This window comes from Sus scrofa, chromosome 9 (genome assembly GCF_000003025.6).
Source record: "Sus scrofa isolate TJ Tabasco breed Duroc chromosome 9, Sscrofa11.1, whole genome shotgun sequence".
Classification (NCBI taxonomy): Eukaryota; Metazoa; Chordata; class Mammalia; order Artiodactyla; family Suidae; genus Sus; species Sus scrofa.
In genome coordinates this window covers 87,075,557-87,089,472 of record NC_010451.4, presented here as the reverse complement: position 1 = coordinate 87,089,472, position 13,916 = coordinate 87,075,557, and the positions used below count along the sequence as shown (strand labels likewise).

Genomic DNA, 13,916 nt, shown 5'->3' with positions numbered 1-13,916 from the left:
TTTTAAATTTCTGATTGATAGCCAAAGAACCCAGCAGCTCAGGTCAGCCTGTCCCAGGTTTCCTCTATAATAACTGATAGGATGTTTTTAAGACTACATGGAATGAAACTGCAATCTGTGCCAAATTAGGTGCTTACTTTTTTTTCCTAGCTGCTTCTGTAAGCATTTTCCTTCCCAACTTCCAAAATGCTCTGAAATGGCATATCTTATTTACTTTGTTGTTTTCCTCACTAGCAAATTAACTTTGACTAATGTCCACCATATACACACACACACAAGTTTTTTAAAAAAACATATATCTATGTTATATATATAATTTTATATATATATATATAATCTGTATTTTCCCTCCCATCCTTTTACCACCACTGAAAATGTCAGCAGTGATATAAGGTGAAGGGAAAGGCTTAGTTTAAAATTCTATTATAAATTTCTCTGGCATGTTTGTGACAGTAAAAGTAATTCCCCCACTATTTCAAGATAAGAACACACAATGGTCAATTAAAAAAATTCTTTCAACACCAAGGATTTTGTTTTCGATGTTTTAATTAGGCCTTTTCCTTTCTGGGTCTTTTAGGAGGAAGCTGGGGTAGGGGCAACATTTTAAATGGATGGTTCTAGTAGGCTTCCTTGAAAAGGGTGACATTTGAGCAAAGATGAAACAGAAGTGAGAGATATAGCTTGTAGGTCTTTGGTGGAAAGATCCTTCCAGATAAAGAGACTAGTCAGTGAAAATGCCCCAGGCTAGAGGATGCCTTACAGTTACAGGAGCAAGATAGCTAGAACCAAGTGCTTATTAGAAATGAGGTCAGAGAGGTGCATGTGGGTTGGGACAGGGAGGCTAGTCAGCATAGGTTTTTTTTTTTTTTTTTTTTTTTAGGTCACAGAAAGAATTCTGGCTGAGAAAACCTGGAGTTAATGAATTTGGCTTGCTTCTAGGTTTATGGACAAACTTCTAAATGTTAAAAGCATATTAATGTCATTTCACAGGTTGGTACAGATCTCAAGTTGTGTCTACAGTTATTTTACCTTAAAAATAAGTAAAAATGCTTTGCTTCTGGCATGAGGAAAATGTGAAAGAAGACTACTCAGGCCAGACACCTAAATTACAGTTTTAATTTACTAGTTGGTGTCTTAAATATTGATAAGCCTCCTCTGTTTTCTTATTTATAGGTTGGAACAGTTATCTTTTTCCAGGTTCCTTGTGGTCTCTAGTATCTCTTCATTTCCCTTAATGTCTTAGGCCAGATAGTATTTTCCAATCTTATTTTCTGTTTGTGGCTTATTCTGTCAATACCAGTAACAGATTTTTTTTCTGTTGCAGAGGTCAGAATCTTGCCGGCCCAGTAATATGGAAATTATATATCAGATGAAGATTAAAACAACAGCAAGGAGTTCCTGTGGTGACTCAATGGTTAACAAATCCTACTAGGAACCATGAGGTTAGGTTGATGGTTCGATCCCTGGACTTGCTCAGTGGGTTAGGCCCACTGAGCCTACAGCTCTGATTCAACCCCTAGCCTAGGAACCTCCATATGCCGCGGGAGCCGCTCAAGAAATGGCAAAAAGACAAAAAGACAAAAAAAAAAAAAAAAAAAAAAAAATTGAAAGTAAAACAACAGCAAAACTACTTTTCTCAATTAGTTGAACTGAGTAAAATCAGGATTTATTTTGAATTCCCACCTACCAAAATGAACCATTCGGCTTCCTTGATGAAGACACAACGGAGGTAACACAAGGTTTGTAAGGCCTTTACTTAAGGGTTTGAGAATTTAAAAGTAATGTATTAAGTAAATTTCATTTTACACAATAGTACTATTGTTAAGAAAGGGGAAGCGGGAGATTCTTAGCTTTACAGAATGCCTTTGTTTCACCTTAAAAGAGATGGAAGGATTCTGTGTGTCAAGTCTGAAAACTCACTTGTCAATTTCCTTGTAAACTTGTTTCTAACGTACAGCAGGGCAACACACACTTTGACAGCAGGTTCAGGTAAATTACAACCATTACAATTCAGGTAGAGGTGATTGCATTTATTTTCACACATTGTAACTCATCTAGCAACAGATTCAGGGGCTTTTATGCACACTGTTGCATTAAGTTGGGACTATTTGTGTCAATACCTGCTGAAATTTGCTCACCATCACACACACAGTATCAAGAAACTAGTAAAGCACAGATTGCGGTTAAAAAGCAAAATAGGCTTAGACTTAGATTTTTTTTTTTTTTTAAGAGGTCTTTTATGAGGAGCAAGACGAAGCCCTCGTTGTTATACAGGTGCTGGCCAATCACCAAATCAGCGAAAGTAAAGCTGATATGCTGGTATCACTTCCACAACCTGTCGCGCACCCCAGTAGAGAACTTGCTAAGGATTGGTAAAGACAAAGGAAAGTTTCTGTCAAAGTTTAGCAGGAGAGAGCGGCTGAGCGGGGAGAAGTGTCAGATCACATTTAAGCCCAGACCGTGGAGGAAGCCGAACATCCCCTTTCTGCTCTTTGGTCGCCGCGGAGCCAGGGAAATGCGAGAGGGAAGTTTTTCTACTGGACATCTGCCGCCTTGTCCCCGAGACGCGGGAGGTTCACAGCGCCATCAGTGCAAGTCTCGGCCGCCGCCGGTCTTGCTCCACCCCAGGGTCAGCCGACCCCGGCGTGCGGCGGAGGAAGAGCGGCCGCCGCAGGCATGCACGCCTGCTCCCAGGTGGACCCAGCGCTGGGGCGTTTCTGAACTCCCCTCGGTCCCCGGTCGGCCAGTGAGCCCAGCGGCGGAACCCTTGAAGCAGGCGCCTAGTGGATCTCCGGCCATCCGCCTCCGCCTCCTCGCGCGCCGGCGCTATGGCGACAGTCACGAGACGCCAGCTGCCCCGGCGCCCGCCAATGGGAGCGCACGTCGCGGGGAGACGCGGACGTCGCTCTTCCAAGATGGCGGCGCGTCCGTCGCGAGCAGCCGGGCCGGGGGGAAGCCAGCGAAGCCGAGTAAAGCCGCCGCCCGGGAGAGGACTGAAGGAGCTGTCGCCGCCGTTGGCGGCGGCTTGGGCAGTTTTCGCTGCTGCTACGGCTGTTGCCATGCGGCGAGGCTAGGGAGGAGCTCACTTCCCCGGGGTGTAATAATGTTAACAGAGGTAAGCGGCGACGGCGGCCAGTGTTTACCCGTGAAATGGGGAAGGGGCCGACCCCGGCTAGTCAGATAACATCATTTCTGCCGCCGCCAGGCCGGACCATAGGCAGCAGGCCCTGGGGCCGGAGGAGCAGCGGGGGTCCTACAAGTGCCCCCTGAATAAGAGCTGTGCTGACTCAACAGAGTCCCACCACCTCTGGCTTCCTGTGCCTCTTTCGCAGTTGCCACTTGCCCCTGGCACTGATCTTCCTCCTGCTGTCGCTACTGCCTAACCTGCCGCTCCCTTCGTGGCGTCTCCTTACACGCTCTCTGTGGCAGCGTTAGGTCTCTCTGCGTTGCTGCTGGTTCCTGTTCCCCTACGGTTTGTCCGAGGTCTCTGCCTTCTCGGGTCCTGGCCTCCAGGGCCCTCCACCTCCAAGCTCGGTCAGCATCCTGGGTTTGTCACTCAGCCAGACTGGCTTGTTTCCCACCCCCTACTTTGACTACTTGGTGAAGAGGACCTTTTTCTCAGGGGACACTTGGATAGCCCAGTTATGTCACCTCCCTCTCCCACACCCCGTCATTTTTCGCTTAATTCGTGGGTATGAGAAAGTTCATTTTAGCATCTCACCTCTTGATTTGCTCAAGGCTGCCTTGGTACTCTCAGTGGGACAGTTTTTTTGCTTTGGTCCTGAAATGGAAGTAGGGCAACTATGACGAGCCAATCAGTTTCTCTTTCTAGTGCTTGATGTCCATTGCAAAAAGCAGACTTTTTGAAGAAGTTTGCCTTTATTAGCAGTACTTTTAAGGGGAAGAACGAAATTGATGTAACTAGGTACTTGATCCCAGTTAACAGTTACGTGTTGTGGTATACGCTTGTAGATTTGAGGAAATATCTTAGAAGCTACTCGGAGTCCTGTGAAGATTCCAGTGTCAGCTGTCAGGGACTAGTTTGGGCATTTTTGAGGGCTGAACTAAGGATAGGAAACAATTTTAATGGACAAAGGGGAGTATTCTTGCTTGGGCTAACAAGGAAATAAACGTTTGTAAGTGAGTGGTTGTTGATGTGTGAAATTGTGGTAATAAGGGACTTGGCTTTCCAACTTTATTAACACTGAGGAACTTAATACTTTAGTATTTGTTCTTAATAACGACACAGAGCCTGATATTATTATGTGCCTGGTAAATACTTATTGGCTAATTTTAACTCATAAGCTACTTCTAGTAGTTTGTACTGCACTTTATTGTCTAAATTCTACAAACTTTTCATTCCTGTAATTTTATTTTCAGGATTATGGTATATCATAAGCTTCTGTTGTTGTTAGAAGTATTAGTTTAAAAAAAAAGACTTAGAAGTAGCAAAAGTTCTATTTTTACCTTTAGTGTGACATTTTGATGAGAATAATTAGGCTTCTAATACATTTTTGATAGTGTATATTAATACACTATTTTATGAGATGATCTTTTGATTAAAGATCTTTGATTAAGGATCTTTTGGCTTAGGCTAGGACACTTAGAGGAGTTGTAATGCTTTCACATGAACTCAGCACGGGCTAGTAAAATGAGAGTCTTGATTTGGAAAAGCTGAACTTTCAAAGCTTCTATGTTTTAAAATAATTTCATGTTTCAGAGAAGTATTTTAAACAGTAAGTTATGATAGTAGTTAGATGTGCTTCAGTGTTTTGTGTGTGTGTGCCATGCATAGCTTTCAAGTGGCAGCCCCATGGTTCTACCCTCACCTGTCTCTGCCCAGTTTATTGTTAACCACTAAGCTGGATTGCCTCTCCAAAGTAAGGTTCAGATTGAATGGTGCTTGGATCTTATCTGTGGTTGTTAGTAGTCATTTTATAGATTAGGAAACTGAAGCCCAGAGACTTGTCCAAGGCCAAACAATTTTCAGTGGCAAAGGTGAAACTAGAATCTCATCTCCTGACTCTCAGCGCAGAACCATTTTGCTCTCAATGAGTAATTTTCAGCTCTCTTGTTAGATTTTATTTTATTTATTTATTTTTGTCTTTTTGCTATTTCTTGGGCCGCTCCCGCGGCATATGGAGGTTCCCAGGCTAGAGGTCAGATCAGAGCCAGAGCCACAGCAATGTGGGATCCGAGCCTCGTCTGCAACCTACACCACAGCTCACGGCAATGCCGGATCTTTAACCCACTGAGCAAAACCAGGGACCCAACCTGCAACCTCATGGTTCCTAGTCGGATTCGTTAACCACTGCGCCACGATGGGAACTCCTCTCTTGTTAGATTTTAAAACATACTACTTCCTTGTCTGAATATTGTAGTAGATAAACTGAAAATTATCATTACTTGATAAAGACTTTTTGCTTTACCTTAGCTTTTTTTTTGGACCAGGTTCAGAAATAGTACTATTCTGAAATATTTTGGACATAAAACTACTCAATATTGATGACTAAAAAATTTGTAGCATAGGATTTCTTTTTACCACTTCCCTTAGTGCTAATGTACATCAGCAGGTTTTGGGGATGTGATTTGTTTTATGTTAGATCTCAAAATGTATAATGGTGAGCTATGCTCTGAAAGATTTTCATGTTCAACAACCATTTACTGTGCTCAGAAAGTGGGGAGTCATACATGTGATTGGTTCTTTTACATCTCAGCATTAAGTAGGTGAAATTTTCCCACGAGCCAGATGAGAACACGAGATTGAGAGTTAAAATAGCTTGCTTAAAAATCATACAACTGTGAGAGTCAGGAGTCACCATGGGACCTCTTATTCCAAATTATGTGCTGTTGGAGTTCCCGTCGTGGCTCAGTGGTTAACGAATCCAACTAGTAACCGTGAGGTTGCGGGTTCGGTCCCTGACCTTGCCCAGTGGGTTAAGGATCCGGCGTTGCCGTGAGCTGTGGTGTAGGTTGCACAGGTGGCTTGGATCTGGTGCGGCTGTGGCTGTGACTGTGGCTGGCAGCTGTAGCTCTGATTCAGCCCCTAGCCTGGAAACCTCCATATAGTGAAGGTGCGGCCCTAAAAAGCAAAAAAAAAAAAAAAGAAGTTTCTTTGGTACTTGGTAATCATCAGTATACTTTTTTTGTTTGTTTTTTTAAACGGAGGTAGGGATATCAAATATATAGATACATAATAATAAAATTCATGTGAGGTGATAGTGATAAACATGAAACTTTTCAGTTTTGCATTTTGTCATAATAGATCTTTGAAACCTTTTCAGAGCTAAGAAACCATGTGAGTGATCAATTAAGGGCTACATTAAGTTAAACTAAAAGGGGAAATTACTCAGTTGAGGAAATTAATATGTACATTGAACTTAGTAACCTGTGAGATATTATAGAATTGTGTGATGATAGAATTGTGTGAATTGAAAGTACAGCCCCATTAGGCATTAGTTCTCAGTTTAAACTTTTGGGCTTCAATTTGTATTACTTTCATTCCAAATATTATTGAAATATTTAGGAGACTTAGCTATTTTGAAGTGCTTGTATCTTTTTCATTTTAATCATATAGGGTTGAGAGGTGTCCTCCTCTACACTGCCCCCCCACCTACCTCCACCCCTGCCAATGTCCATTTAAATTTTCTCAGCACTTGTTACTCTTAGTGTTCCTCCTACATTTGTCCAAAAATCTGCCATAGTATACTTGAAAATTATTTGTTTACTACTTATCCACTCAACCTCCATCTATTCTTTTTTAAGTAGGAGTAAACTTCCATATATCAGATTTAGAGTATGGGATATTTAACTGAGAATTTGTTTCATTTAATCTGAATTTTCACAACATTTGAATATAATGAAATATAACAGAAAACTGAAAGGTATAGAAGATGTAGGAAAATAGGCTGAATTTGTACCAGTGCATGTTCTGGAGGTTATTTTTATATAAAAATCAATTATTAGCCTGTTGACATTTGTGCTTTTAAAAATAGTGAATGAAAATTGTAGTTAATAAAAATTGTAGTTATTTAAACTTAGTAGTGTTCGGGTTGTAAATGTAGGGCATTAATAAATATATAAAAATTGTAGTATTAAGTTACTTCCAGATTTATTGATTTTTATATAGTAACACTAACTTTTGATTTTGTGGTTAACAAATATGATACAGATGGGTAAGGCATAAATTGCACTTTAAGAAGTCCCAGATTAATAGTTAAGGGAGTAAAATTTTGTGGTTCAAATAAATTTGGAAGATTTGCCTAAAGGAAATTAAATAGGACTTCTCCGTTTTGAAACGTGATTTATTCTCTGAGCTGGAGATAGAATTTGCATTGTACTGCAAAGTTGTTTATCCACTGAGACTGTGGTGGTTAATTTTTTGTGTCAACTTGACAGGCCATGGAGTGCCACATTAAACGTTATTTCTTGGTATTGCTTGGAGGGTGTAGCAGGATGAGGATAAATAAGATTAGCATTTGAATTGGTGGACGCCTTAAAGTAGATTGCCCTTTACAGGTGAGCACCACCAAATCTGTTGAGAATTTCTATTCACTGGCACGAATAGAACAATAGAAAGAAGGAATATGCCCCTTTTTTATGCATATCTGTTTGAGCTGGGACATCTTATATCTTCTTTTGCTCTTGGGCTGTGATTTATACCATCATCTCCCCTGATTACTAGGCCTTTGGGCTGAATCACAGCACTGGCTTTCCTGGCTCTCCAGCCTGTAGATGATAGATGATGGAACTTTCTTAGCTTTCATAATCTTGTGAGATAGTCCCTCAAATTAAATTGCCTTTAGGAATTCCCTGGTGGTGCAGTGAGTTAAGGATCTGGTGTTGCCACTGCCATGGCACACGGGATTGATCCCTGGCCAGGAAACTTATGCATACTGCAGGTGCAGCCAAAAAAGATCTGGTTTATTTATTTATTTATTTTGCTTTTTAGGGCCGCTTCTGCGGCATATGTAGTTTCCCAGGCTAGGGGTCGAACCAGAGCTATAGCTGCCAGCCTACTCCATAGCCACCACAACATCAGATCCCAGCCTCGTCTTCGACCTATGTCATAGCTCACGGCAACACCGGATCCTTAACACACTGAACAAAGCCAGGGATCAAACCTGCCTCCTCATGGATGCTAGTTAGATTCGTTAACTCCAAAAAAGATCTCCTTTAAGGAAAATTAATTAGTTCTGTTTCTCTGGAGAACTCTTAATATAGAGAATTATGGAGTTTCTTGTATTTCACTTTGGGAGATTCTGAAATATGGTAAGTTGTGAGTCAAGGGAGTCTTTGGACTTTCATAGCTCTTTTGAAAGACACACACACACACACACTCATTCCCATATTAAGTGCTTAGTAAAAAGATGTGACTTGAGGAGTTCCTGTCGTGGCGCAGTGGTTAAGGAATCCGACTAGGAACCATGAGGTTGTGGGTTCAATCCCTGACCCTGCTCAGTGGGTTAAGGATCCGGCATTGCAGTGAGCTGTGATATAGGTTGCAAACACGGCTCGGATCCCACGTTGCTGTGGCTCTGGCCTCGGCTGGTGGCTACAGCTCCAATTAGACCCCTAGCCTGGGAACCGACATATGCTGCTGGAAGCAGCTCTAGAAAAGGCAAAAAGACAAAAAAAAAAAAAAAAAAAAAAAAGATGTGACTTGATTTTGTTGGTTAATATATTTGTTAAGAGAAATACTCATGGGATGACTACATGAGCTATTTCTTTAATTATTAATTAATGACATTATAAAGGCTACTAACCAGAACAAGAAACATAGGTCCATTGACATTTAAAGGATGTTAAGAGTTGGGAAAGAGATTTTATAAGGGAAGTGAAAGGACATCACTGTCTAGAATGAGCCTAGCTTGCTACTCTGCCAAGCCAAGTTGAATATTGCCAGCCATTTCTCAGGAATTCTATAGGGCCTTTGTTTTATTTTTTTCCCCGTTGATTACAGCTTTTCAGATAATTTATAAATAAATTATATTTTAGTGATTATTTTTATTATATTTTATTCTAGCCCATTTTTCATCACATTTCATTAGCAAGAAGCTAACTAGTTGTTAGAACTGCAAACAAAAGCAATATGTGTGATTTTTTTTTGTTTTTTTTAGTCTACAACTAGTCTGTGGTTTAAAAGTTTTGAATTAATTACTGCAAGTTATAAAATTATTTTATTTGAGGAAATAGGGAATTAAATTTGAGAGAACTGAGAAATAAGTACAGATGTTTGTACTTTTAAAGATACAAGGCAGGAGGAGTTCCCGTTGTGGCTCAGTGGTTAACGAATCCGACTAGGAACCATGAGGTTGCGGGTTCGATCCCTGCCCTTGCTTAGTGGGTTAAGGATCTGGCATTGCCGTGAGCTGTGGTGTTAGTTGCAGATGCGGCCTGGGTCCCTCGTTGCTGTGCCTCTGGCATAGGCCGGTGGTCACAGCTCCAATTGGACCCCTAGCCTGGGAACTTCCATATGCCACAGGAGCGGCCCTAGAAAAGGCATAAAATTAAATAAAAAAGAAAGATCCAAGGCGTTGGTTTGTGAATCATAAGGCCACTGCAAAATGAATGGCTTTTTATTTCTGTATGTAGTAACTACCAGCAACATAAAAAGATTTTTATGTAAATGGTGCTTTATCTCTTAATTTCATTACACTGTTAGATGTGCTCATGCTTACTTATATTTAGTGTCATTTCTGTATTAACTGTGGACTAAAGAGTATGCTTATGGAGTAAAAAGAGTTTGAGAGGATGCTTGAAATAGATTGTTTTAGGTGGAATCAACTAATTTCTGTTAGCTGAGTAATGATGAAAAAAGGGGGAACATTAGCTTCTGGAAGAGGAATAAAACAGGTTCTAGCATGGGAAGGAGTTTCCAGTGCTGGCTTCTTACCAACTAGCCATTTGGTGGCAAAGCTAAGTGATTTTATGGCATTCCTGAGTGAGGTTTTCAGGGTTGGCTTTTTAAATTGTGTTTTGAAATTCTTTGTTTTCATGGACTATCAAGTGCCACGCAATTGACTATTTCTGAGTCAAGGTTTTTTTTTCCCATTTTTAAAAGTTTTATTGAAGTATAGTTTGTACAGTGTGATAATTCAAATTTAATTTTGATATTACAGTGTCTTATATTCTTGTGACTAGAGGGAACTTTGATTAAGTCATGTTTAAAGATGGTCAAAATTGAATAATGGTGATTGAATAATGGTGATGTATATTTACCATAGTGAGGCTACCCAAATCTGACCTGTATGTTAAGCATTATAAGGATGAGTCTTAATTTCACTGCTTATTTATGATGTGATATTGGAGAAGTTGTTTGAACTTTCTGAGCCTTAGTTTCCTACTGTGTAAAATCGGGATAATAACAGCACCTTCCTAGCTACTCACGTTGTTGTGAAAATCAAATAAAAGGAGAGTAAATCTGTAAACTGTCAATCAGAATACAAGTATTAGTGGTTAAAACATCAGTTTTTTAATCCGTATGTCTTGCAGTAATATGAATTCAAATCCTAGGCTCCATCTAGCTTTATGGCTTTGCTAGCTTCTCAGTGGTTGAGTGGGGGGATCCTAGTAGAAAAAGGAGGTCCCTGGCCAGTGGTATAGTTACAAGAGAGGCAGGGAATAGACTAAAAGAAAAAAGAAAAGAACAAAAGCATGCCTTGCCACCTAATAACGAGGGTACTTTCTTGTGTAATTGGTAAACTGATTCCAAATAATTTCTGAAAGGTAAGTTCCCAAAAATATTTTGAAAAGTTTACTTATTTGAGGGTTAGTAGTCATTTTGGGTGTACATATTATGAAATATTTGTGAGAAAAAAACTTTTATTTTTAATCAACCTTGGTAAGTTATTATTATTTTTTGGTCTTTTTTGCCTTTTCTAGGGTGACACCCTCGGCATATGAAGGTTCCCAGGCTAGGGGTTTAATTGGAGCTGTAGCCGCCGGCCTACGCCAGAGCCACAGCAATGCAGGATCCGAGCTGAGTCTGTGACCTCCACCACAGCTCATGGCAACGCTGGATCCTTAACCCCCTGAGCGAGGCCAGGGATCGAACCCGAAACCTCATGGTTCCTAGTCGGAACTCCAACCTTGGTAAATTCTTAAAATCTATTGTTTTGTACAGTTTTTATAAAGCTTTGGTTGCAGCTTGCATTGGTGATAAATTTTTTGGGTCACTTTATTCCCCAAACATACCTACTGTGTGGTAGGCACATGCTAAGTTCTGGTGCTGAAACCTGCCCTTAGAAAATTCACTGTTAGAGCTGAGTTGTGCCAGCTTGGCCATCATTCACCTGAAGCCTTGAGGTCTTTTGTCAGAATAAAACAAATCACATAATTAAAGGGTGAAAAATTAAAAGGAAGGAAAGGTTGGAGAATGTAATTAAAAGGTAATTACTTCCCTTTGCTTTATAACTCCAGGTAAAACTTACCAGTTTGGATGAGATGGCAGATCTAAAATGAGCTTCTCGCAACTGAAGAGTCACCTCATTTCTGCTGTCATTGTTTGCTCCAAGCTAATTCACAGTGAAAAGTGGGGAAAAAAGGAGAATAGAGATTTGAAACATACACTAAACTGTGAATCTGCCTTTTTTTGTTTCGTTTTGTTTTTCTGAAGACTCTTTACATCTCCTTAGAGGTGTACCAAATTTTACTGAAAGATTTAGCTTGGTTACTACTCCCATATATTACATATTCATGTAAACTCCTGAATATGTGGCTTACCATTATAGTCACAGTGCCTGGAACAGAGTTTAACATTTAACACTTAGTCTTCACTAAATATCTCTTGAATAAAAGAATGTCAAATATTCCCTCTGGTAAAATAAAAGTAAAAGTGAAATATTACTAAGTTAAAAATTGTCTTTGATAAATTTAAACTGTCACACTAATTGCCCTTCTAGGATTGGCTATCATCTATGTCCATGAGGCATTTAAAATTTTAAAAAAATTTATTTAGTCTTTTTTGTTTTTAGGGTGACACCCTCGGCATATGGAAGTTCCCAGGCTAGGGCTCGAATCAGAGCTGCAGCTGCCAGTCTGCGCCACAGTCACAGCAACACAGGATCCCAGCCGCGTGTGTGACCTACACCACAGCTCACAGCAACACCAGACCCCTTAACCGACTGAGTGAGGCCAGGGATCGAACCTGCATCCTCATGGATACTAGGGATTCTTAACCTGCTGGGCCACAACGGGAACTCCCATCAGGCATTTTTAAATAGTACACTGTGGTTGAATATTTTGGTTGGGATCACAGTACAGACAAAAAAAAGTAGGAAAAAAGGTGATTACCAGACAGAATGTAATTCTGTTTTAATTTTTCCTATAGGGAAAAATCTAATTAGATTGATGTTATTTTCATATAACAGATTGTAGGGTAAGAGTAAATTGGATTTCATTTTGTATCTCTTGCTGAATTTTATTGTGACTCTGTGTATTCCTGAACTGAACTTAAAGAAAACTTTATTTATAATAGTACAGTAATGCAGATTTTTGTGCTACTACAATCTCTTAACTAAAATACCTCTCCATGTCACTGTTAGAGCATTGTTAGATTATTTCACTCATCTATAATTACATTGTATATTCAAAAATAATACATACCAGAAAAATTCAGTGAAATAATTCTACTGTGTTCAGTGGTGAAAATTAAAATAATGGTCTATCAGTTGGTACCAGAGGCTCACATAGAGTTAACTGGAATAATTCACTGTAATAATTCACTGTTGTTAGATTACTGCACTGTTTTCTCCAGTTTCCTGAGAGATCTTTTAATTTTGATGCATCTGTGAAACTCATAATGTGAGTCCTGCTTTACTTTTGACCTTAGTCCTGCATTATTGGAGAGTCCTTGGATGTTACTACATTTAAACCTGAATTGGTTTTGCTCCTGGAACCCTGAAGCTATTTTTAGCCTGGCTATGGTTTGGTGCGTGAGAGAGTATGTGATTCTTCCTATTGTGACGTCTTTTATTTTCAGGCTAGAGTTGTGTCACAACAGGACATGTACGGAGAATGGTTCTTGGATTCACTATCATTTGAGTCTTGAAAATTATAAAACTGATGGAGCTTGTACAATTTTAATTGAAGAGTTAAGTCTGAAATGAAATTTTGCCTCAATTTAGTTCTTACATAGATTCTGGGAAATAATGGTCTGATTTTAAGATAGTGTGATATTATGTGTCATCCAGTATTTTCTCCAAGTCACATTATGGTACATTTAGAATTTGTTCTTGATTTCTCTTCCTGAGATTACTTGAGGTGGCATTTTTATTCCTAGAATTTTCCTCAAGGTGTTGAATCAGATTGCAACTGTTAATATACTCAGCTACTTTAACATCTAGTATTAATTAGTAATATCTGATGCTCTTTTCCTGAATAGTACCTAAGTGTTCAACACTTAAACTGTTGCAGTAGTCTAATCCTGGTAAGAGTTAGCCAAATAGGAGAAAATGGACTAAAGGGAGGTTGGAGACAACTTGAAAGGTGAACACAACAAAGGTACAGAAAAATAAACAAATAAAGGACTTAACAAATAGTGGGTGTGTTGATTATATAAAAACTTTAAAAAAATCAATTAGGTTGAAGAGTATTTTATAATTTATAAAAGTATATTTTTTGAATCAAAAAGCTCTACAAGTTAATGTCTGATAGCTAAGAATATTCAGTCAAATAATAGGCACTACTAATGGGAAATTTATAGGACTACCTAAGTTAGTGAGATTGTCTTTGTGCTGGGATTTGGTGTTAATCATCTCCCCCTTTCTTACCCCACACATATGTATCTTCTAATCACAAATTGGTGAGTTTATGCATTATTTTTTTCCTCCCAGCCCATTCTGAGTCTCTGGGTCTTAACTTTGCAGATCCCTAACTGGCTGGCTTATTTTTTTCAGCAGCATTCCTTGTCCAGG

At 39.6% G+C, this 13,916-nt stretch overlaps 1 protein-coding gene across 2 annotated transcripts in view; it reads left to right on the top strand.

Moving 5' to 3' along the window:
• Positions 2,273-13,916, top strand: part of SNX13 (sorting nexin 13) — a 123,163-nt gene continuing 111,519 nt past the window's right edge. The window contains exon 1 of one of the 2 annotated variants that reach the window (XM_005667667.3): positions 2,273-3,115. In XM_005667667.3, the coding sequence (XP_005667724.2) occupies positions 2,516-3,115 (600 nt within the window). In that variant the 5' untranslated portion in view covers positions 2,273-2,515. The remainder of the gene's footprint in view (positions 3,116-13,916) is intronic. The other variant, XM_003357459.5, reaches the window with a different exon arrangement.